Source organism: Eretmochelys imbricata, chromosome 20 (genome assembly GCF_965152235.1).
Source record: "Eretmochelys imbricata isolate rEreImb1 chromosome 20, rEreImb1.hap1, whole genome shotgun sequence".
Lineage (NCBI taxonomy): Eukaryota > Metazoa > Chordata > Testudines > Cheloniidae > Eretmochelys > Eretmochelys imbricata.
The window spans coordinates 4,609,781-4,631,531 of NC_135591.1; the positions used below are offsets into that span (position 1 = coordinate 4,609,781).

At 44.3% G+C, this 21,751-nt stretch overlaps 1 protein-coding gene across 2 annotated transcripts in view; it reads right to left on the reverse strand.

Moving 5' to 3' along the window:
* Positions 1-21,751, reverse strand: part of GALNT6 (polypeptide N-acetylgalactosaminyltransferase 6) — a 46,646-nt gene that overhangs the window by 16,994 nt on the left and 7,901 nt on the right. For both annotated transcript variants that reach the window (XM_077838616.1, XM_077838617.1), the window contains exons 2-4: positions 12,472-13,051; positions 7,379-7,551; positions 976-1,125 (exon numbers count right to left, since the gene is read on the reverse strand). In XM_077838616.1, the coding sequence (XP_077694742.1) occupies positions 976-1,125; positions 7,379-7,551; positions 12,472-12,959 (811 nt within the window). In that variant the 5' untranslated portion in view covers positions 12,960-13,051. The remainder of the gene's footprint in view (positions 1-975; positions 1,126-7,378; positions 7,552-12,471; positions 13,052-21,751) is intronic.

The following is a 21,751-nucleotide window of genomic DNA, read 5'->3' on the forward strand; positions in this document are numbered from 1 at the left end:
TCTGGTAGAATAAAGCACTGCTCAGTCTGCGTGAGGCCCTGTGTGACTATCGATTATCTACAGGAAAACAGGCAAAAACAATCAACCCCCTCCGCCCCCACCCAGTAACCCAGGCCACTTCCAAACACAAATGCCTTGTTACAAGGAGAAAAGAAAAAACCCAGAAAAAACACAAACCTCCAGTTTTGATGTAACTAACTATCCAACTGGCATGACTGAAAACAGGGCTGGATTTAGGGACAGGTGATCCAGGCGGTCGCCTGGTGCTGGGCTTGGGGTTCTGTTTTTCTTGTTAGTGACAAAGGGGAAAATAGAATGTTTGAAGTAAGATGTTTCAGGTATTCTGTATGTGTACCTTCGTACAATCTTCCAGACTTTCTGAGAACTACATTTTCCTTGAACCTCCTAAAATGTCAGCCACGCCCGTGCGCCTATATAAGGGGCAGGGTGTCACCAGTCAGTGAGATACAGAACGAAGGGAAGTGAAGCAAGAGCCCAGCTGTGATATTGCGAACTTTGTTTTATTGTGTAATTGTGAAAGCATACCTGTGTTTTAAAACGCGGAGAGAGTGTCAGTAGCAACGAATAATGGACATATTTAATGAGATGCCAGAGGTATTAACGGAACCCCTATCTATGCAACACACTTCTTTTCCCATACTTAACATGGGATGTTTGATGACTTTCTAAGACTGCGGAACTGAAACGAGCCACAAATACGATAAAAAAATAAGGCATTCAAAAGTTTAACAAATGGGGGAGGGGGGCACGTGCCAAAGATGCTCCTTGCCTGGTGTGCAATTTGGGCTCGGGCTGGGCCTGACTGAAAAGAACCAAAAAGCGGGGGGAATGTAAGTTGCATGGTTTCTTTCTAGGAAAGAAATGTAATTTCTAAGTAACATTTTCAAAAGCAGCTAAAAGCCACACCTGGGGTCCTGAAGCTGACTCAAGGCAGAAAGGCCCAGCTATACTTACAGTGAGCATCCAGGAAAGTAAGCACCTCTCCGCTCGCGACACCAGCACCGAGTAGTCGTGCTGTTATTAACCCTTTCCTCTCCTGCTGCCGCACAACTCTCACGATCTGCAGCTGCTTCACGTAGAGATCCAGTTGGTCTTTTAAATAGTCTGAAAGGGAGAGTTTATCGCATGCACGGAAAGTGAGCAGGGGTCATAATTCAGAAGGTCTGCAGATCTCAAAGCACTTTGCAAAGGCAGCAAGTGATATACGCAGAACACACTGGGATTGACGCATACAGCACTTGCATCAACACAACCTGAAGCTCTGAAAACCCCAAAATACGTATTAATTGACCAGGCTGATCCTAGATCTGAGCCTCACAGAGAGGACTAAATCCATGACAAAACACCAACTTCTTAAAAGTTGGTTTCCCCCACAGCTGAGACTCTCTTTCCCACTTCCTCAGGAAGAAAAAAAAAAAAAAAAAAAATTAAATCTTTGTCTGGTCAGTGGGCTCTGCAGAAATTTCCTTGATTTTCTCCCACCTCCCCACTAAGATTCATGACTAGCTTGAGACTAAACATGGAAAAAAAAGACATTCCTCCACCAAAAAAGGATTTTTTATTTGTTAAAATGAAAGCGGGCCTTGCAATGAAATGCACTCTGCAATCTGAACTATGGAGCTCTTCCTGCAGCTATAATCTCTCCAGCTTTCTCCCATCAAAGAGATTAGTCTGGGACTCAACAATACAACTAAAAAATTCTCTTGACCTGTAGTTAAAACTTCATCATGACCAAGCAGATTGGGGATGGGAGGAGTGTGACTTGCTTAGAGAACAGGCTCAGGTTCAGAGTCGAGTGCACAAAAGGGAAAGAATTAGGTTTTTCCCTCCAGCCAGATGCTACTATGACACAAAAGGCACCAGAGGATGAGCTCAGCAAAGAAAAGGAAAGGGATTAAGGAGAAAGAGGAACGTTGTGAAATATCTTGGCTTACTCGGTGAGAGGCAGCTCTAAGAAATGCAGGTGCACAAAGCTACTCTCATCCCCAACAGAAAGAAAGAAAAAGAAAGAAAGATCAGGTCACCCAAGCCTCTTCAACATGCAGCCAGGAAACATTCCCCAATTAACATTTCAGGGAATAATATCTACCTTAGATATTTACATGGCCTCCATCCCTGAAGAATCTGGATACCTCATAACCTTTAATGTATTTAATTATCCCAGTATAACAACAATGCCTGTCTTTTATATAGTGTTTTTCATCAGGAGATCTCAAATGGCGTTGCAATCGGTAATGTATTTATTCTCCCACACCTGTGTGAGGCAAGGCAGTGCTGTTAGCCTCAGTTCCCTATCTGTACAATAGGGATAAGGAACTTGCCCAAGGTCACACAAGGCAGCCTATGACAGAGGAGGGAATTGAACCCAGGTATCCTAGAATCTCAGACTAGAGACCTTACTGCTGGATCATCTTCCGTAATGATTGCGGAAAGGAAATGATTAGATAGAATCTAGGCATTTGCAGAGTGAAAATGGAATCTCAGATCCAGTCACATTATGGAACAAAGCAGGGAATTACACTCTTCCAGCAACTCTAACTTCTGACCTTGGCACATTGGCTCCCCCAAGGACATTCAAGCTCACGTGAGCGGCGACAAGAGAGTCTGCTGCTGCGAGGCTAGACAGGAAGTGGTGAAGCACCGTTTGCTCTTCTGTAAATGTCAGAGCAAAGCAGCTGTGGGAAAGGCACTCAAGTTACTGGTTACGACCAAGTCCACAGCTCCAGGGCCTGGGCCACAACAGGAAACGGTGGCAGAACAGAAAGCACAATCCACGTTCAAGCAGGTTTTGCAGAGTTTGTTGGCCTGCCGGTCAGGATTCCTTCTCCAGCTTTTGTGGCCAGCTGGGAGAGTCATTTCCCTGCTCTGCGCCTTTTTGTTTCTCCTCCAGTCCTTTTACTAGTCTATTTAGACTAAGCTCTATGGGGCAGGGCCTTTTTCACAGTTTGTACAGCACCTAGTGCCATGGGGAAGCCGCTTGGTGCTCCTGTAATAAATAACAATTGCTGCTAAAATGCAGGAAGCTAACCCAGCTGGTAAAAACCATCCGCAACAGAATTAGGCTGTAAAGTGCGTGATGCAGTTGGGGGTGGGGTGGGGGAAATGTAGTCCTACTTGGCGCTGAAAGAAAATAAAGCCTTCGCCATCCTATCAACATCCTTTTCCCCAGCATAAAAAGACACCAGCACAATAGAGGCCATTGAGCTAGCAAGGCGACTGGATAGCACATAAAAACTGCACACGAGACATATTTCACAGGACAGTCTACAGCGCTCTTTTAAACAGGCTGGGTGGTGAGCGGGAAATGAGATCCACTGATAAAGAGGAGTTGGAAGCTTTATAACCAAGTGCTAAAGTGTAAAATGCCAGGTCTGTCTTTAGGGAGATCCAGTTTTTCACCCATTAAATTAAGAGCGTAGAGAGGTCATTGGAGGCTGGAAACATCTCTGGATTAGCAGGGGACATGCATCAGCCAACTGACTTGATTTTGTTTGCATTGTCAGCACGAGGGGTCCATTACTGGTGCATGCTGGAACACTTCCCTGAAGAGTGTAACAACAAAAAGAGCATCCCATGTCGCAAAATTTAAATTTCTTCTGAGCACCGAGCGGGAATCACCACACATGGCACATACCTGTCCTCTCGCCAAACTTTTTAACCAGCCTGCCGGTGGACATGGGGGTGGTAACGTTCAGCTAGGACACTGGACAGAGTCATCCAGTAGACCTAGGTTCTATTTCTGGCCCTGCCATGGGTGATTCACTTCCTACCTCAGTTTCCCCACTCACCCTTTGTTTTATGCTTTTAGACGATAAGCTCTTCGGGGAAGGGTCTGTGTCTTACTATGGATCTAGCTACACTGCAATCAGAGGTGTGATTGCAGCATGTGTATCCATACTTGTGCTAGCTTTAATTTAGCGCTCTTGGTACCAACGGCAGCGAATGGCCGCAGTCCAAGCATGCACTCAGGATCCCAGGCAGGCTTGTACAGCCACAGCTTCGCTATTATCGGTATGCGAGGTAGATCAATTAAAGCCACCTCGGGTATGTTTATATGTGCTAGTCACATCCCCACATGCACAGGGTCTGTCTACACAGCATTTAGCATAGTGGGGCTTGGAGCTTCTAGGTCCTACCGTAATACAAATGAAAACAATGCAATAAAGCCACCCCACAAACAGAGTAAAGCAAATCATAATATAAACTTCACCTCCTCTCTATCTATGCCCACATGGTGTTCATATAAACACAGATCCGCAAACTAAGGACCCCTCGGCCCTATATGATGCTCAAAAGGGAGTTAGGGTTGTCACCTGTCTGGGTTTTACGCCGACAGTCCTGTTTTTGGCTTCTGTGTCTGGGTGCCATTTAGGGTTGCCAGGTGCCTGTTTTTTAAACTGGAAAGTCCAGTCGAAAAGGGGACCTGGCAGCGTCTGGTCAGATGTACTGCCTGGACACCAAAAGTCCGGTTACCGCGGGGCTGGGGAGGCGCTGTGTCATTAATCCACCTCGCTCAGCTGGGCCCAGCTCCTACCTGCAGTAGCTCCTGGCCCAGCCTGGGAGATGAGGGAGCCCAGCCAGGGGTGGGGAGGGAAGTAGAGATGATCCAGTGAGCAAGGGGGGAAAAGAGAGGAGCAAGTGATGGGGGCAGTGCCTCTAAGAAGAGGTAGAGCAAGGGGCAGGGCCTCAGGGATCCAGTTACTAGCAATTAGAAAGGTGGCAACCCTCGCTTCCACACTGGCTTTGCACTGTGTGGAGGTCTCTGTGGCTGCCCATTCACATGCAGCAAACTGAAGATATTTGTTTATCCTCACCCCCACCACTTGGTCAAAGCTTGATCTTCTCTGAGATCTAAGCTGCAGGCAGATCTGATGCTGAACCATGTGATTAGTTTGCCTTGGTTGCAACTACTTTAGATCACTAAATGGCAGCTTGCCTTGCAAGTGAGTAATTGCCAAGGATGGAAAGCATAATGTGTTCTGTTTACAGGATGTGGGAGGGGTTCCCAGGTTGTTACTTGCAGACAGGTATGTGCAGAGACCAGATTTAAAAAAAAAAACAAAACAAAAAACAAAAACAAAAACAAACAAACCCAGAATTCAGTGCAACCAAGGGGAAGAATCAAGGAATTCGCCACATATACAAAGGGGATCATCTGAATGTTACCAACTCTTTGGAATTGCACCTCCCCTGCATGTGGAAATTGAAAGCGGCATTTAACCTAAAATAAGGCCTGGTCAGGATTTCTAGGCCAAAAATAGGACCTTCACTCCCTACCCCCCACCTCCACAATCATAGGTAGGAACCTGTGACTCATTTCACCTGCCCAAAAGAAAAATGAAGTTTGCAAGTCTCCTTTCCAGGGAGCGTTACATAGCCTAGCTCATTTGCCAATTGCTGAGCAGACTTCATCAGTGGAATATCCCATCCATAATTAACCCAGCATTCCACAGACATTTGGGAACTAAGCTTCCTTTGAGGAAAGTGGAACTAACCCCCTTCAAAATCTGGCACTTCTTGTTAAAGGCCCAAAATAGACAGTCAGAATAGATTCTGTAGCTCTTCCGAATAGAATACTTCCTCTCCTTTCACGCTTTGGCGAGCAGCAAAACACTTAACAGTGTTGATATTTCAAGTATCACCCAAGTCCGCACCTGCTGAAGCGAATGGGGCAGTTCACACGTCTGAGTTATTGTTTCAGGCTCTCTGCAATCTCAGGCAGATGCTACTGCGTCTGTTACAGATGGGTTAAGTTAGGTTGTAATAAAGCCCTGAAAACAGCTACAGAAAAAAAATTAAAGGGCCGAGACTGGAGAACAATCGGGAGGCCTGCCCCCTCTCCCTTCCTGCCCCCTCAGGGATGCATGCCTTAATGAGGCTTGCTGTGCATGCATGTTGCAGTAACAAGCAGAACAGGACCCCCAGGGACAGTGGGAAGCAGCTCTTCTGGGGTAGCCTTATTGGAAGCTTTCCCTGGCTGAACCACTAGGAACTCCTGCACTCTTGTTTTAGCTGAGTCCCCTCTGGTGGGCTGGGTCTTGTCTGGGAATCAACTCTTTGCAGCCCAGCTTGGAAAAAAGCTGGCACCTTGGGAACAATTTTGTTGCTGCTGGGTGGAAATGAGCTCACTATTATTGGAGTCATCTCTCACCATTTCTTTAATACCGTCAGCTGCATGCGCGGAGGTTTTTTCCCCCCTTTTTGCTGGCCAATCAAAAATTCCAGCCTCACCGCCCCGAGGGAACGTCCTTGTAGTTTAATGGGAATTATTTGCAATTGTGCTGGAAGGCTTTTAGGGACAGAGCTCTCTTTGGCCCTTTGATGACCAGTTTCACTTGAGTTTGGTGCAATAGATGGTGCTGTATGGTTACGTTTCCTTGAGTACCCTACTGCAGGTGGACTTGTCTCATTTTCACACCCAGCTGTGCATCACAGAAGCTGAAAGAGAAGCCACTTGAGACTAACTAGAGGCCAGCATCAGAGATTAGAGCTCTTAATGTAACTTGGAATCAGGCCCATAAAGTAAATCCCTTTTTGGGCAGCTATGGCTTTTAAGTGGGTGCAAAACAGCCCCGCTAAGAGCATCCTTTGCACAGGCAGCTTCTCTAGCCAATAGAGCTAATAAGAGCTCTACACCAATGCTGCTGCCAGCCCCCAGTATAGGGGCACATGTACAGTGCATGCACCATGGCTATTCTATATGCTCTACTTCCCAGGGCTGCTCTAGCTTACACCAGGAACTGGGTTGGCTCCTGCACAGTCCTGGAATAAAGGGAGTTTTCCCCCATGCCAATCCTATTTAAGCCCTGCTCCACATGCAGGAAAAGTAACTGAGAAACCAGGCCCCAGCCTTCCAGTGGGAGAGAAGGGGCCTTTTAGCAGCCAGGGATCTAAGAGATTGCTGTGTAGAATCACAGAATATCAGGATTGGAAGGGACCTCAGGAGGTCATCTAGTCCAACCCCCTGCTCAAAGCAGGACCAATCCCCAATTTTTGCCCCCGATCCCTAAATGGCCCCCTCAAGGATTGAACTTACAACCCTGGGTTTAGCAGGCCAGTGCTCAGGAAGGAGGCTTCGTAGACAGAGCACTGCACTGAGACTCCAGAGACCTGGTTTCAATACTGGGCTCAGACACAGATTGTGCGCGTGACCTTGGGCAAGTCACTTAATCTATTCTGCACCCCAGTGCCATCTCTCAGAGGGCTACTGCAAGGGTTAAATCCTTTAATGTCCATGAGATATGGTGATGAGGTACCTAAATTACAACGGTATTGGGTTGAGGGAGCAGGAGACCCCCAGAGACTCTTCCCATTTCAGACTCTGCTTCCCTCAACTAGTTCCAAGGCCCTAACTCACCATCTGTGCTGGCGTCGTCCACCAAAATGATCTCCTTTAGTAAGATGGCAGGGGAGGAGTGCAGGACGCTGTACACAGTGCGGAGCAAGGTGGACCAGGCCTCGTTATGAAACACGATGATGACACTGGTGGTGGGCAACAGCGGGCAGCGTTTGAACTTCTGATCAATGCACCTATGAGAGAAATTGAGCCTAGTTAGTGAGTGTGTTTGTAATGCCCTGGCTGCTCTTGGCTTAGTCGCTCTCCAGAGCCTGGACCTCATAGCTTTATGGGTCTGCTACTGTCTACAAGCTCGCAGGCCTGATCTTTTAGCTCAAGCAGCCTGTGTGGTTAGATTCAGAGGACCCAGACAGAGCTGGGCAGGTTTTCCTGTCCTGCAAAGATTCAAGAGTTCAAAAAAGTTCTCCTTCTACAACCAGAGAAAACAGAGACCTTTTGCGAAGTTTCTCAAAAGATGAGACCTGCCTCAGGACAGCCCAGTGGTTAGCGCTCCCCTGGGATATGGGACAACCAGATTCATATCACTGTTCTAAACCAGGCAAAGCAGGGATCCATGTTCCCGCAGGCCCAAGTCCCTGATTCAGAGCAGGGATTTGAAGCTAGGTCTCCCAAACCCTAGCTGGGTGCCCTAACCAAAGGGTCATCAAGATGCATGCATTTCTGCAAAAAAAAGGCGTGTCAATGCATTGGCATTTTCTGACGAAAAATCGTTTAGTCAAAGAGATTCCCAACCAATTCTATTCCCGCACTCACTCCCGGCAGCGGACCCAGTCAGGACATCTTCACATGCATATTTGCAATGCATAATCCAACATGGGTGATGCTCCCCAGTGGCAAGTTGAACATCTCCTGATATTTCTTTACCGAGATGTTTAATCCCCAATGTTCAGAGACAACATCCAGCCCTCATCACGCCTTATACTTAGATTGCCAAGCTTTTGGGGACAGAAACCATGAGTGGGGCTCCCAGGAATGACTGCAATGCAAGTAATTAATAGAAGGGCATCTTTTCTCATTAATGTGCAAGGCCACTAAGCAGCCACAACGGGAGTTGAGCTCTGAAAACGTGTGTGTGTGTAACAGGTGCAGTGGGAGGAGAAGCTTGCACTGAAGAATCACTCCGGACTGAGAGGGGACCTCATTTTTCAGTGGTTCACTCAATTCACAGCTTCTCCAACACAACCAACCAGAGGGGAAGGTTCAGTGACAAACATGGTGGCGGTTTTTGCCAAACAGACAGAGACTCCTTCCCTTCCTGTAGGCCGTCTTATAGCCATCCCATTTCATTTGTATCTGCTCTCAATGTGGGCTTGGCTCTATATCCTGTTTCCAACCCCGCTCCTCCAGTGGGAAAGGTTTACAAACCCCCTTAACAATCACTGTGAAGTGTGTTAATGTGTTTACACCAGGTTCCTAAAGCAGTTAGACAGCCAGGCTGCAACCTCCAAGGTTTAAGCTTTGCCAAAGTGTCCATCCTCCATGCCCTCTGTTACTTTAACATTGGAGCACCTCTGTCTTTTAGTCTGTTTAGCCTGCCAACACTCCACTGTACAGATTGGAACTGAGGTACAGACATACTAAGTGACTTGCCCAAGGTCACACAGGAAGTCTCTGACAAAGCAGGGACTAGAACCCAGCTCTCTTGAGTCCTAGGCTAGTGCCCTCACCACCCCTCCTGCCACATGTCTAGTGCTTTTGGGTGCCTAAGAGAAAACCTTTTAAAGCGGCCTGATTTTCTGATAGCAAGTGCTCAACATTGTTTGAAGGGGGGTGGGAAGAATCTGGTCCCTTTAAGGTACCACTTCAGGTATCCCAAAGATACTATACATCTGAAAATCTTTCACTGTTCAGTCAATACAATGCATATGTAAATAGTATACATAGGAGAATATGTAAATAGAATTGTACTCTTTTTAGAATAAGAAAATAGTTAGCTCCTAGCTACAGCCAGTTCAATATCCATGACATTTGGGATATGCTGCTCTTAAGGATGGCACCAAAACAAGTCTTGAAATACTTTGGGCCTAGCGTGGGAAAAAAAACCCCAAAAAACCAAAAACCCAACCCCCTCTTTTGATTCAACTGCATACGAGCCCCGTTCTGAACTTTCTGGAGGGCGTGTGAACAGCCCTCTTACATCCTACATACTTCAGCTGCACATCAAAAGGGGAAGCGTTCCACATGGCAGATCAGGCTCTGCGTCGGCCTTGAAATCAAACAATGACGGCCCCTTCCAGCTGAGCAGCAGAGCCAATTTCTCTAGCTAGCCGATTTATGTTTCGGTTCTGGAGTGCTTTTCACATTCATTTAAATTGGTTTATTCCTTTTCGGTTGACTGAATACCGTTCCTGTGCTTTTCCCTTCCAGAACTCAGCGACCTTCCATTGTCATAGCCACACCTGCTAGGCAAAGATAATTACCTGCTGGGAAACACAGTCTGCAAACCGGGTCTGGGCTTCGAACCACTATTCAAAGCTGTTTTCTTGGATGCCCTCCCTATAAAGCCTTTCCTAACCCACCTCCCGGCAATGGGGCAGGCTGAAATCTCAGAGTGTCTGGCTTGAGACCACAGGAAGGTCAAGCCAAGTCTGGCACATTTGACTCCTTTAGCCATAGCAGGAAGGTAGGGGGCTGTTCCACTCAGCTAAGAAAGAAAAATTAGGGCAGGGCTTCCTAGGAATAAAGGGAAAAATCGATCAAAGCCAAGGGCAGTCTGAGAACAGGGAATTAAATGTTTTTGAAGTAGGCAGACTTCTTTTTCTTTAATGGGAGGTCTATATCTGCACTGGGAGACTTATGTTGGCTGGTTTTTAACAAAGGGCAGCAGGAGGAAGGAGACAGAAGAGGAGGGTGGAAGGAAAGAATTAGTGCCCTAGGCTTTCACTTTAAGTCTGCTGTAGGGAGATTTCTTGTGATCTCCCTTTGTCCCAATGGCGTCTACTAATCAGAGCTGGTAGTCAAACTATGGCCACAGTCTCTCAGTATTCCCTGGATGTTGGCAACTTCTCTTGGGGCTCTGAATGCTGTACCCATAAGACCAGAATCATTGATGTGGTCTACAATGGTTCCAACAATGACCTGGTGCGGACAAAGACCCTGGTGAAGAACTGCATCGTTCTCATTGACAGTACCCCATACCACAGTGGTATGAAGCCCACTATGCCTTACCCCTCGGACGCAAGAAGGGTGCTAAACTGACTCCTGAAGAGGAGGAAATCTTAAACAAGAAGTGTTCAAAGATGATCCAGAAGAAATATGACAAGCAGAAGAACAATGCCAAGATCAGCAGCAATCCTGGAGGAGCAATTCCAGCAGGGAAAGCTGCTTGCTTGCCTCGCCTCCAGACCTGGACAGTGTGGCCGAGCAGACGGCTATATTCTGGAAGGCAAGGAACTAGAATTCTATCAGAGGAAGATCAAGGCCTGGAAAGGCAAATGAATGTACGATGCACAACTAAAAGACCGAATAAAAACCCCAGAGTCTTGTTATAAAAAAAACCCCTCCATAAAACTCAGTCAAGCAATCATGTGGATAGGGACTATTTCATATCAGTAACTGGCCAGTCCTAGATAAGGCAGTTAGCTAAATCAGCGTTCTCCCTGACTTTAATCCTTGTCGGGCATAGACCTAGTCTACGCTGCAAAAGTTGCACTGGGGTAACAAATGGAAAAAAGAAAAAAAGACCAATCTAGATATACTAGTGCAAGCCACTTATATAGAAGCACTTAAACTGATTTAAACCTAGATTAAACCGCTTTCGATTCATTCAAATTCAGGTACAGTTGATTCAGTTGCACAAGTGTAACTTCTGTAATCGAGACAGGCCCCTGGAAATCTCTCACACACCTGGCTCTACCCACATATACCAAGCCGGACTGGTGCCTACGGGCTGAACTCTGCCCTCCAGTGTGTGTGTGCACAACTGCCAGAGGTCAATGGGAGGATGCTGGATGTCTGAGTGTGGAACTCAGCTGCAGATCTGGGAGTTGCAATGACTCTGCATCTAGGGGAGTTTGTTTCAGTAACTAAATTCACCTCATGCACAATAGAACTTTTCTGAAGCAATGCCATGAGTTAGGGCGTGTGTCCGTTCAGAACCTCATCTACCCTGGCCAATATTTACGGCTTGCAGTAGCAACTTTAGCATTCAAATGAGTGGTAGAGATGCAGCTGTCTGTGAAAGGAACGGCGCAAGTTCTATATACATTGGTTGAACATAAAAAAAACCCTTTTCAGAAAAACATTTTGGTGGCGTTTGTGATTGATTATCTAAGAAGGAAGGGAATGCCAGGCTACACCTAAAATCAAAACTGAAACGCAAATGAAATGTCAATGAGACTCAAACTAGCTGCCCGGACCCTGTAATAGCTACAGTAAAAACCCTAGCGATGGCCTAAGAAAGGAAAGATGCTAGATAAAGCGTGAGTTTTCTGAAGCTTAGAGAACTTAAAAAAACCCTATTGTGTCACTGCTGTAATGCAGAGAACACTCAGACTGCAGAGATGGGGGTGAGATTTTTTTAATGCAGTCCACACATCTTCCATGCTCTTAAATTGGAAGATGTGAGGTTAATTCCTCTGGCTTGCTTTGAAAAAAGAAACCTAAACTATAACTCTCTCTTGCCTTGCACTCGTGTCATCATTTACACCTGGGCGAAATGGGTGTAACATTTTTCACATTGATTGTGCATAAATATAAATGATAAAATGCAAGGCAGCGAAGAATCAGGCTCTGGAGAGGATAGCCATCAGAAAGACTTCCCCTCTCCACTGGATCTAGAGCTGGTCTCCATCAGTTGAAACCAGTGCAACTTTCAGGTGTTACTTTAAAGCGATTTAGTTAAGCAGGTGCAAAGGGCCACATGGCCATTCTTATTTTAGTTTAACTTAAATCAGTTAGGAACAGATTAATGATGAACACAAATTAAAGTTTACATGGGTTTAAAAAGCAGATTTAAGTTATATTGGTGCAGCTTGTGTGTGTAGATGTGGCCTCAGTCCAAGACTTGGTTTACAGATCCCATCTCTCCTGCGGTACTGATTTTTGTGCTGCTTTTTACAGCAGGCATAAGAGGAGGAAAGGGGAGTTCTTACTCTGGAGGTCGGCTGTCAGGTCCCAACGCCCTTTGGAGAGAGATCTGGTCGCTGGCAAAGGCATTAAAGCAGTGTTTCTCATAGCCGCGCTCCTTCTCCTTGGTCTCTTGCTGTGTCCACTGGTCCTTTTTAAAAGCTTTGCCCTCAGCTCCTGGGCTATTGGGGTCTTGGGACGGTCGTTCCATCAGTGGTTTCAGTTCAGCTGGGGTATAGTAGCCTGGAAGGCAGGACTTGCCGCTCTGCAAAGGCACCTCTTGCTGAGCCGGTGCCCGGATCTGTAGCTTTGGCATCGAGTCGCGAATGTTATTTACTGCCCCCATCATCATGTCAATTACTTGGTCTTTCTTCTCGACAATGTTTTTCAGCCAGGGCTCCTCGGTGTGGTCCCCATTCCCAACATCCTTCTGTATTATGAAGAGGAAGATCACAAAGACCACACCCACCAAAGCCAGCTTCAATGGGCCATAATTTCGCCGGAATAACCTCATCTTCAGGGATGTTTCCAAAGTCCCCACTAAGTTAGAGTTATGTGCATTTCAGGGTCTTAAGTTCTTTGGCTATTCCATGGCCTTTTCCAAACCTGGAGGAAAACAAAGAAATATGTATGAACTCTATACTATAAACTCATGATCACCTCACTAACATGCCACTGATAAAGAACCTAGCAGATGGAATTTATTCTTGGTACAATGTGAATAGATCATTTCATTTGAGATGTAAGAGAGAAGCCATGACCCCTTGGAATTGTTGTGATCCACTGGCAGTGTGTGTGTGTGGGGTAGTCACTGGGGGAACAGGGCCTTCCATTTCCTGGGAAATTCTACTAATTTTCAAATGTGTTTTCATTCCAATCAGAACAAAACCATGAATTTAGAAATTTCCAGCCAAATGAAATTTTGGGGGGACAAAAGAGCTTCAGGTCAATTGAAATATTTTGTTTCAACTTTGACTTTTGGAAAAGTGATATTGTAATTTAGAACATAACATACATTTTGAAATGAAAAGTAGTTTTAAAGTAAAAAATCAAAATGTTATCAAAATGCTTTGTTTTGATTTTTTTTTTTTTTAAAACCACACAAAATCAACATGTTCTCACAGAATGTTTCGCTTTTCACTAATTGGCATTTTCCAAACGGGAAAATGTTCTGTTGCAAAACATTCAGTCAGCTCCAGTGTGGAATATTAGTTCCAATATCTTGGACACATTCTACATGTGGAGATTTTGGTTGTTCTCTGGACTATCCAAATCTCTTGGGTCTGCAAAGCTGGGCTGTAATCTCACAAGCTTGTTCTTATGAGATTTTCCAGTATTTTCTGCTTCGGATCATGCTGGACAGACCATGACAGCAGCCCATCTCGGAGTATTTTAGCAATTTCTTGTCCAGTCCTGTACTTAAAACAGCAGCTTCAGTAAATATTAAAAACGGAAACAAAAAACATTATCCAAACTTTTTTGAATCTCACCACCAGGTTTGAAGATCCACTCCCTAATTTAATGACAGAATTCCAAAGCAGACTATTTTGCTTGATCATAGAATCACAGAACTGGAAGGGACTCCGAGAGGTCATCTAGTCCAGTCGCCTGCGCTCGTGGCAGGACTAATTATCTAGACCATCCCTGACAGGTGGTTGTCTAATCTGCTCCTAAAAATCTCCAATGATGGAGATTCCACAGCTTCCCTAGGCAATTTATTACAGTGCTTAACCACCTTGACAGTTAGAAAGTTTTTCCTGATGTCCAACCTAAACCACCCTTGCTACAATTTAAGCCCATTGCTTCTTGTCCTATCCTCAGAGGTTAAGAAAAAATGTTTTTCTTTCTTCTCCTTGTAACAACCTTCTACATACTTGAAAATTGTTACATCCCCTCTCAGTTTTCCCCAGATCTAAGAGTCATGGATAAAGATCAAAACTAATTTCAAGCTGGCCTCAAGGCAACTGAAAGACTTTATATTTTCAGACCCATTTACTGAAGATGTATAATACTATATAATACACACACAGTTTTATTATGTACTACAGAACCCTGATATTTATTTCCCACTACAACAAAGATGAGGGAGGATTGAAAGACACTATGGAGACTGGAATAAAGTTACATGTATGGAGGCTAGCTGACACACACCTTAAATTCCAGGTTGGTTAAATAGGTAAGTAGTCGTAGTTCGATTAATTGCATCAGATCATTACCTACCATGGGACATAAGGCTGGCTATATTAGTTTGGAGGTCTCAGTAGAACTCATTCCTACACAACCGGTAGGACGAAATTCAACCTCAGCCTGAATGCACAGGATTCCTGGTGCTTTCACCAGGAGTTGGGTCTATTTGCACCAAGGATTCATTTGGACTTTTAAGAGAGACAGGTGTATCTGCAGGTTAGGAGTGATGGGCATTCATAGGAATGTGATATGTGCTTTACTTCAATCCAGAAGGGAGTAAGTGTCAAACTTACACACACACCATTTAGATATGAGTATATTTCTGGCACTGGCAAGATGGTTCAATGGTTAGAACACTAACCTAGGACTCTGGAGACTCAGAGTCAATTCCAGGCTCTGCCATAGGCATCCTTTGTAACCTTGGGCATGTCACTTAATTTATGTGCCTCTGTTTTCCCATCTGTACAAAGAGGTCTACAGTCCTGCCTCACGGGGATATGATGAGGATAAACATTAAAGATTATGAGGTGCTTACATACTATGGAAATGGGGCCCTGATAAGTACTTAAGATAAACAGGAACCTGTACACTTTGAGAGCATCATTCACCAGATTCTACCACTTTCTACTCACCTTAGCTTTCCAGATATTTTAGCCTTTTTTTAGCTTGTGTAATCACACAGACGCAGGCGGTTAATGTCCTGAAGTGGAACTGGACACCTGCTATTAGCTCAGAGGGCTGAATAAGATCATCTCTAGCTTTCTTGTTCTTTCTTGGCTGCGTGAGGTTTTATGTGCCAAGAGAGAAGTGGCTGCATCTCTAAAGGCAAGGGAAAATTCAAATCACTGTCCCAGGGATGTAGAGGTCATCCTAGAAAGAGGACTACATCCTAGAAAGAGGACTGTGGGATCAAGGACACCTTAGCAGGAGAGCTGTAAGCAAGCAAGCGTTGACTTTCAAGAGCGTGCACTGTGCAGAAAACAATCTGGGGACTGAAATCTGGCACTATGAGCCGTGACAGATTTAAAGCTGGCAAATACCCATTTATGTTAATGCAAAGAAATCAGCTTTATGTTAATCTCCCTACTGATTTTATTTAGATTTAAAATGATACAAGACTCCTCTCCAGGGCTCTAGGTCCCCTAAGACATTCGCTAGATAATAGAATTAAGTACCAGCAGCATTAAAACAATCATTCCAACAGGAACTCAGGTCAACCAGCCACCAATAAAAACTCCTTTGAGCCTCTTCATTGTTATAGCAAATCCTCAGCCCTTTTCAGAAGCCCTCTCAAAGCAGAGATCTTTTGCAGCGTGCCCGAAAGGTCACTTAATTTGGATTATTTTGGCCTGTCATGGTGGATGGAGCATGTTCAAGAGTCTGTCAAGTCTCAGACAGGCTTGGATTCTTGAGTCTGATTGTAAGTTCTTTGGGGACAGAGACAGTCTTTCTGTCCTATGTTTGTATAGTGCCTAGCACCACTGGGGCTCGTAGGTGCTACAATAATGCAAATAAATAATAAAATTGATGCTGAATATGCCCCTAGATGGGTACTGCCTCCACTAATGAGTGACATTAGGCAGTTTCAAGGAATTCTCTCCTTCTTGCTAAAATATCAATGGGAAGCTTTTCTTCTCTACTGATAAGCCATTTCCAAGCCATTTCTCCAATTCCATGGCCTCATCGAATCAAAATAATCTGTGTTACTGTAATGCTCAAAGTGATAATGGCATACAGAGTACACTTATAACGTTTTTGGGTGATACCGAGCTAGGAGGATTGCAAGTGCTTTGGAGGACAGGATTAGAATTCAGAATGATCTTGACAAACTGGAGAAATGGTCTGAATTAAACAGAATGAAATCAACCCTGACAAATGCAAAGCACTACACTTAGGAAGGAATAACCAACTGCACAAATACAAAATGGGAAGTGACTACTTAGGAAAGAGTACTGCAGAAAAGGATCTGGGGGATATAGCAGATCACAAACTAAATATAAGCCAACAATGAAATACCGTTGCAAAAAACAAAACAAAACCAAACCAAACCAAACCCCCAACCATCATTCTGGGATGTACTAGCAGGAGTGTTGTAAGCAAGACCTGAGAGGTAATTCTTCCGCTCTACTCAGTGCTGATGAGGCCTCCACTGGAGTATTGTATCCAGTTCTGGGTACCACATTTCAGGAAAGATGTGGACAAACTGGAGAAAAGCAACAAAAATGATTAAAGGTCTAGAAAACACAACCTACGAGGAAAGATTGAAAAAATTGAGTTTTTTTTAGTCTGGAGAAGAGAAGAGTGGAGGGGGGAAATTATAACTCTTCAAGTTCATAAAAGGTTGTTATAAAGAGGAGGGTGAGAAATTGGTTTCCATATCTACTTAGGACAGGACAAGAAGCGATGGGCTGAAATTGCAGCAAGGGAGATTTAGGTTAAACATTAGGAAAAACTTCTCAGCTGTAATGCACTAGAACAAGTTCCCTAGGGATGATGTGGAATCTCAGTCATTGGAGGTGTTTAAGAACAGGTTAGACAAACACCTGTCAGGGATGGTCTAGATAATGCTTAGTCCTGCCTCAGTGTAAGGGACTGGATTAGATGACCTATCGAGGTCCCTTCCAGGTCTACATTTCTATGGTTCTATGAACATGGCCCATAGGTCACATATGAGGCAGCAAGGTTCAGCAGGGGTGTCTGTTTTGGTCACTTTTGTGGGACTTTGAGAAAATGCCCAAAAAATTTTTAAAAGGGCACCCAAGGCTGTAGCAGCCTGATATAATTCTGAGACAGGCAATCAAGCAAAAATACAGCTGCTAACTCCCCCTTCTCCAAAAATCCCATCCTTCAACAATTCTCCATGTCCCTATCTGAACCTCAGCTCTGATCAAACACCTTCCCCTCCAAAGCGCTCAATAAATAAGAGCCTTGTGGAATGATCTGAAGGGCAGATCCAGGCGAGTCAGGACTAGCGAGAAAGGATGGTCCAGTGGTTTGGATACTAGCCTACGACTTGGGAGACCAGGGTTCCATCCCTTGCGCCTTTCCTGCACCTACTGAATGGACACTGTTTATACTACCTGTCTTCACTGTAACCCACAGCAGAGTCCCCACTTTGACAGCACACACCAGTAGTTTCTTCCTGTTAGCCCAAGAAGCTGACAAAAGAAACCAGGATTAAAGAGATTTCTTGCCACCCTGAAACTCCATCCGCGGAAGGGTTTGCCTCAGCAGCCACGTCAGCAAACTGCGTGAACTGGATTCTTCAGCAAACTTCACCTGATGCAAACAAAAGAGCCTCTGCAGTCACTATGCTAAGAAGCAGAGGTATTTTAACACAGTTTCCAGTTCACACACTTGGGACTCCACTAGAAACGTAATCAGAAGTGTTGGCTTTCATAAAGCTCAATGAGCTCCACAGCAGCTCAGAGCTTTGCCTCATGCCGTAGTTATTTTCTCCTTATAACCTGCACCTTACAAAGCCTATACATGGTCAGGAAGAGTTTGCCGCTAAAAGACCAAGTTGTTGGCAGAAGCATTACTCCCAGGAACACTGAACAGGTAAATTAAGTCTTGCAATAATGAAGACTTAAGATACATTCCGTAATGAATCCTTCCTACTGCTATGAAAATAAGATTGTTTTCGCTGAGAGAAACAAGAGGGCTGTGTAATCAGAGAAACTCTTCTACCAGAAGATTACAAGATTGATTTTTCCAACAAAAGTCTTATGGCCAGATTCCCTGGGGGAAAAGGACATTATTGGCCCAAACTTACTTTTACTTTGAGGAATTATTTAAAAAAATACTTAAAAAATTCACTTCCCATTTAAAATCCTGAATATTGTTGCTATAGGGTAACATTTTCAGAAGTGTTTAAGTGACTTAAGCACTTAGGGCCAGATTTTTGTACAAGGTCTATAGGTACCTAGTGGAATTTGGGGATTTAGGAGCCTAAGTGCCCTGGAAAATCCCTTTAGGTGCTTATCTGCATCTTTAGGCACCTATGTACCTTTAAAAATCTGGTCCTTAGGAGCCTAAAATTACATTGAAAGTTAATGGGATTTAGGCTCCTAAATACCCTCAAATTAGATTTAGACCATGAATAACATTTTCAAAAGTGCCTATGTAACATGAACTTTTACTAGTTAATTTTTGCAAAGTATCATGAAATCCTCCCCCCCACCCCCAAAAGACCACACTTCTCAGGACATGAGAAGGAATTAGATACTCCTCATCTTACCTTAGCAGTGAGATCTTGTCTAAGCAACAAAAACCCCCCACACTGATATTTGGTCAAAATGAAATACCTGCTCCACCCATGTCAAACAGGAAGCTCTTTTTCTCGGTTTCAGATGGATCATAACCTGAGTATTAGTTAGTGCAGTGGCTTGTTGATTTTATAATCCAACAAAAGACACACACAACCAACCTGTTAGAGACATTTCAGCCTGAAAAAGAAGCCAGTTACTACTAGTGGCAGAGTAACAGACAGCTCATATCCTGTCTGAAATAAAATGACATCTTAAATGCTCTACGAGAGCTGAGTCATTACGTCTAAACCTGGAGCAGAGAGAGATTGATTTGCCAGGGTGGATTTTACAGCTATTACTTCAATTCATACTTTCAGCACCAAGCACTTACTTCCCACACCCTCCACAAAAAAACACCCCACCCTCTTCGCTCGTCCGGTTTCATGTGTCGGGTAAACTGGACTAATATAGATGAAGGCCTGAGAGGACCAAGTGATGATTTAGTGATCTGACCTTCTGTATAACACAGACCATGGAATTTCCCAAGACCCACGTATTGAGCACTTCGCATTCGTCATACAAAATTTTTTAAACCCAAAATGTTCTTTATGTCTCCATTGCATTTCAGAAGCTACTATGCTAGGGACAGGCAACGAGATTCAGATCAAATAAAGACTGACCAGAACATTATCTTCTGAAGCTGAGGCATCCAGTGAGACATTACACATACACACATGCTAGTGTCTCTCACATACAGTGTATCTACACTTCCTCATTGAAGCAGGAGGTGGAAACAGTATGAGATAGCCTATTCTTGCAACATTTCCGAACCAGCTGAATCAAAGATGCACTAGACACCTTGCAAGAAAAGAAAATGGTTCTCAGGATCTCCCTACTTTCCCAGATAGGACACCCCCACCCCTCCAAAAAGCAACCACCACAGCCTTCTTTCTATTCTACGTGGCATGCAGGAAGCAGCCAGTTTTATCCACTTACATATTTGCACAGTAGTGCAGAGATTAGCAGCACACATAACTACAACATTCACTTGGGGAAACATGCCACAGGACAGCTCTACAATGCAAAGTGTGTGGTCACTTTAATACCAAGATACTCCTGTGTGAGTTAATTTTGCCTCTCTCCTAAGTTGAGCTGGAACAGGTTTTGTATTACTAAGTACAGGAGATCCTTCTTTCCTACCCCTTGAGGTTCTTTAGATAAGCCAAGACTGGGCAGCGTTGTTTAGACCCAAGAGATTTTCCCATTTGCCATGGTGTATTGTTACCAAATGCATTAGAGGGCTCAAAAATAAGTTTTCCCATCTACTAGCTGGAGGCTGATGTCAAAGAAGGACTAGTTTCAATTTCACTCTCCCACAGCTTGAGAAAGTTGTTTATTCTCATGTATTGGCTTTCCTAGAGCATTTGCCACTGCAGCATCTGAGCTCAAAGGTCAATCCACTCACAACAACCCTTAAGAAAAGGAAGTTTTATTAGCCATGTGCCATGCCAAGAACAGACCCCAAAAGTCAGCTGACTTCCAGGTGAGTCTTTCACCATCCTCTCTCTCTCTCTATGGCCCCAATTCAGCAAAGCACAGGAGTATAATTCAATCTCTATTGAACAGGACACTTGAGCATGTTTGTAATGTTAAGCACATGCTTAAATCCCACGGAAGTCAATGGGGATTTAAGTGTTTTGCTGAGCAGGGATTGGATTACACGTGTGCTTAAAGCTAAGCATGTGCTGAAGTGCTTTATTGAATACGGTGCTATGAACAGAAGCAGACGCACTGGAGTTATTTGGACGTAGATGATGGGGGGGAAAACCCACACTGTATTGGGGTTACATTTGGAAGGCTTCACACAACCACAAAGGGTTGAACTGTAGTTTTTAATTATATATAATTTTTTAAAGGAAAACTAGAGACCTGCAGATATTGGTCATTCAGCCCAACTAAGCCATGATCATCAGTTGCTAATTTCAAGTATTTCCATTCCGTATGTCTTGATGCTTTTCAATGGAATTCCCATAGATCAAACAAGAGTCTTTCATTCTGGCAATTCCAAAGCACTGGAGAAAACACTGAGTTCCATTAATGACACCAAGGCAGGTTGAAAAGGCTCAGGGATGTACTAGCCATCCACAAGCACTTCCAGTTACTGCAGGAAGCAGACTAGACAATCCATATAGGTAACTGAGATTGGACAGGTGCACGGGATGCCTCTGTCATCAAGGACACAAATACTAGCCCCTAGAAAGCAAATCCGCCATTGCATCTCATCCTGAACACCATTATACCTTTATTTAGCAGCATCACTTTCCTTTGTACCCTGCCCTATTCTATAGGCCATCTCCTCTCAGTTCTTTTCCTGGACAGCAGTTTTGTATGTAACTCTTATTCCACTCAGTCTCCTTGAGGAAAGGTCACATTCCTCAGCTCAGGTGTTCAAGCGTCCTTTGGTTTAACTCACTAACCACACATTGTTGCATAAAAGAAAGTGACATCAGATTAGCCTGGGTTTGGCTACACACAGGGAGTGAAAGAATAGCCACATATTTTTCAAGAGAAAGACTTTCTCCCCACACGCTTCCCATTATGCTCACAAGCTAAATTAACGTAGATTTAACTCAGCAGCAGAATTTCCATTTGGCTTTGTATTTGATGGGAAACAAGTACCTGGAAAAGCCCACGGTGCATTATTTATTATTTAAGTGCTGATAGCATGCTTGGTGCTGAATAAAAACACAATCAGAAAGACTAAGAATAAATATATTACTACTATTGTATTGGTATCACCATTTTGATTCAGGACAAAAAAACTAACAATACTGTAAAATTAATTAGAAGGTCAGTCAACTTCCACCAA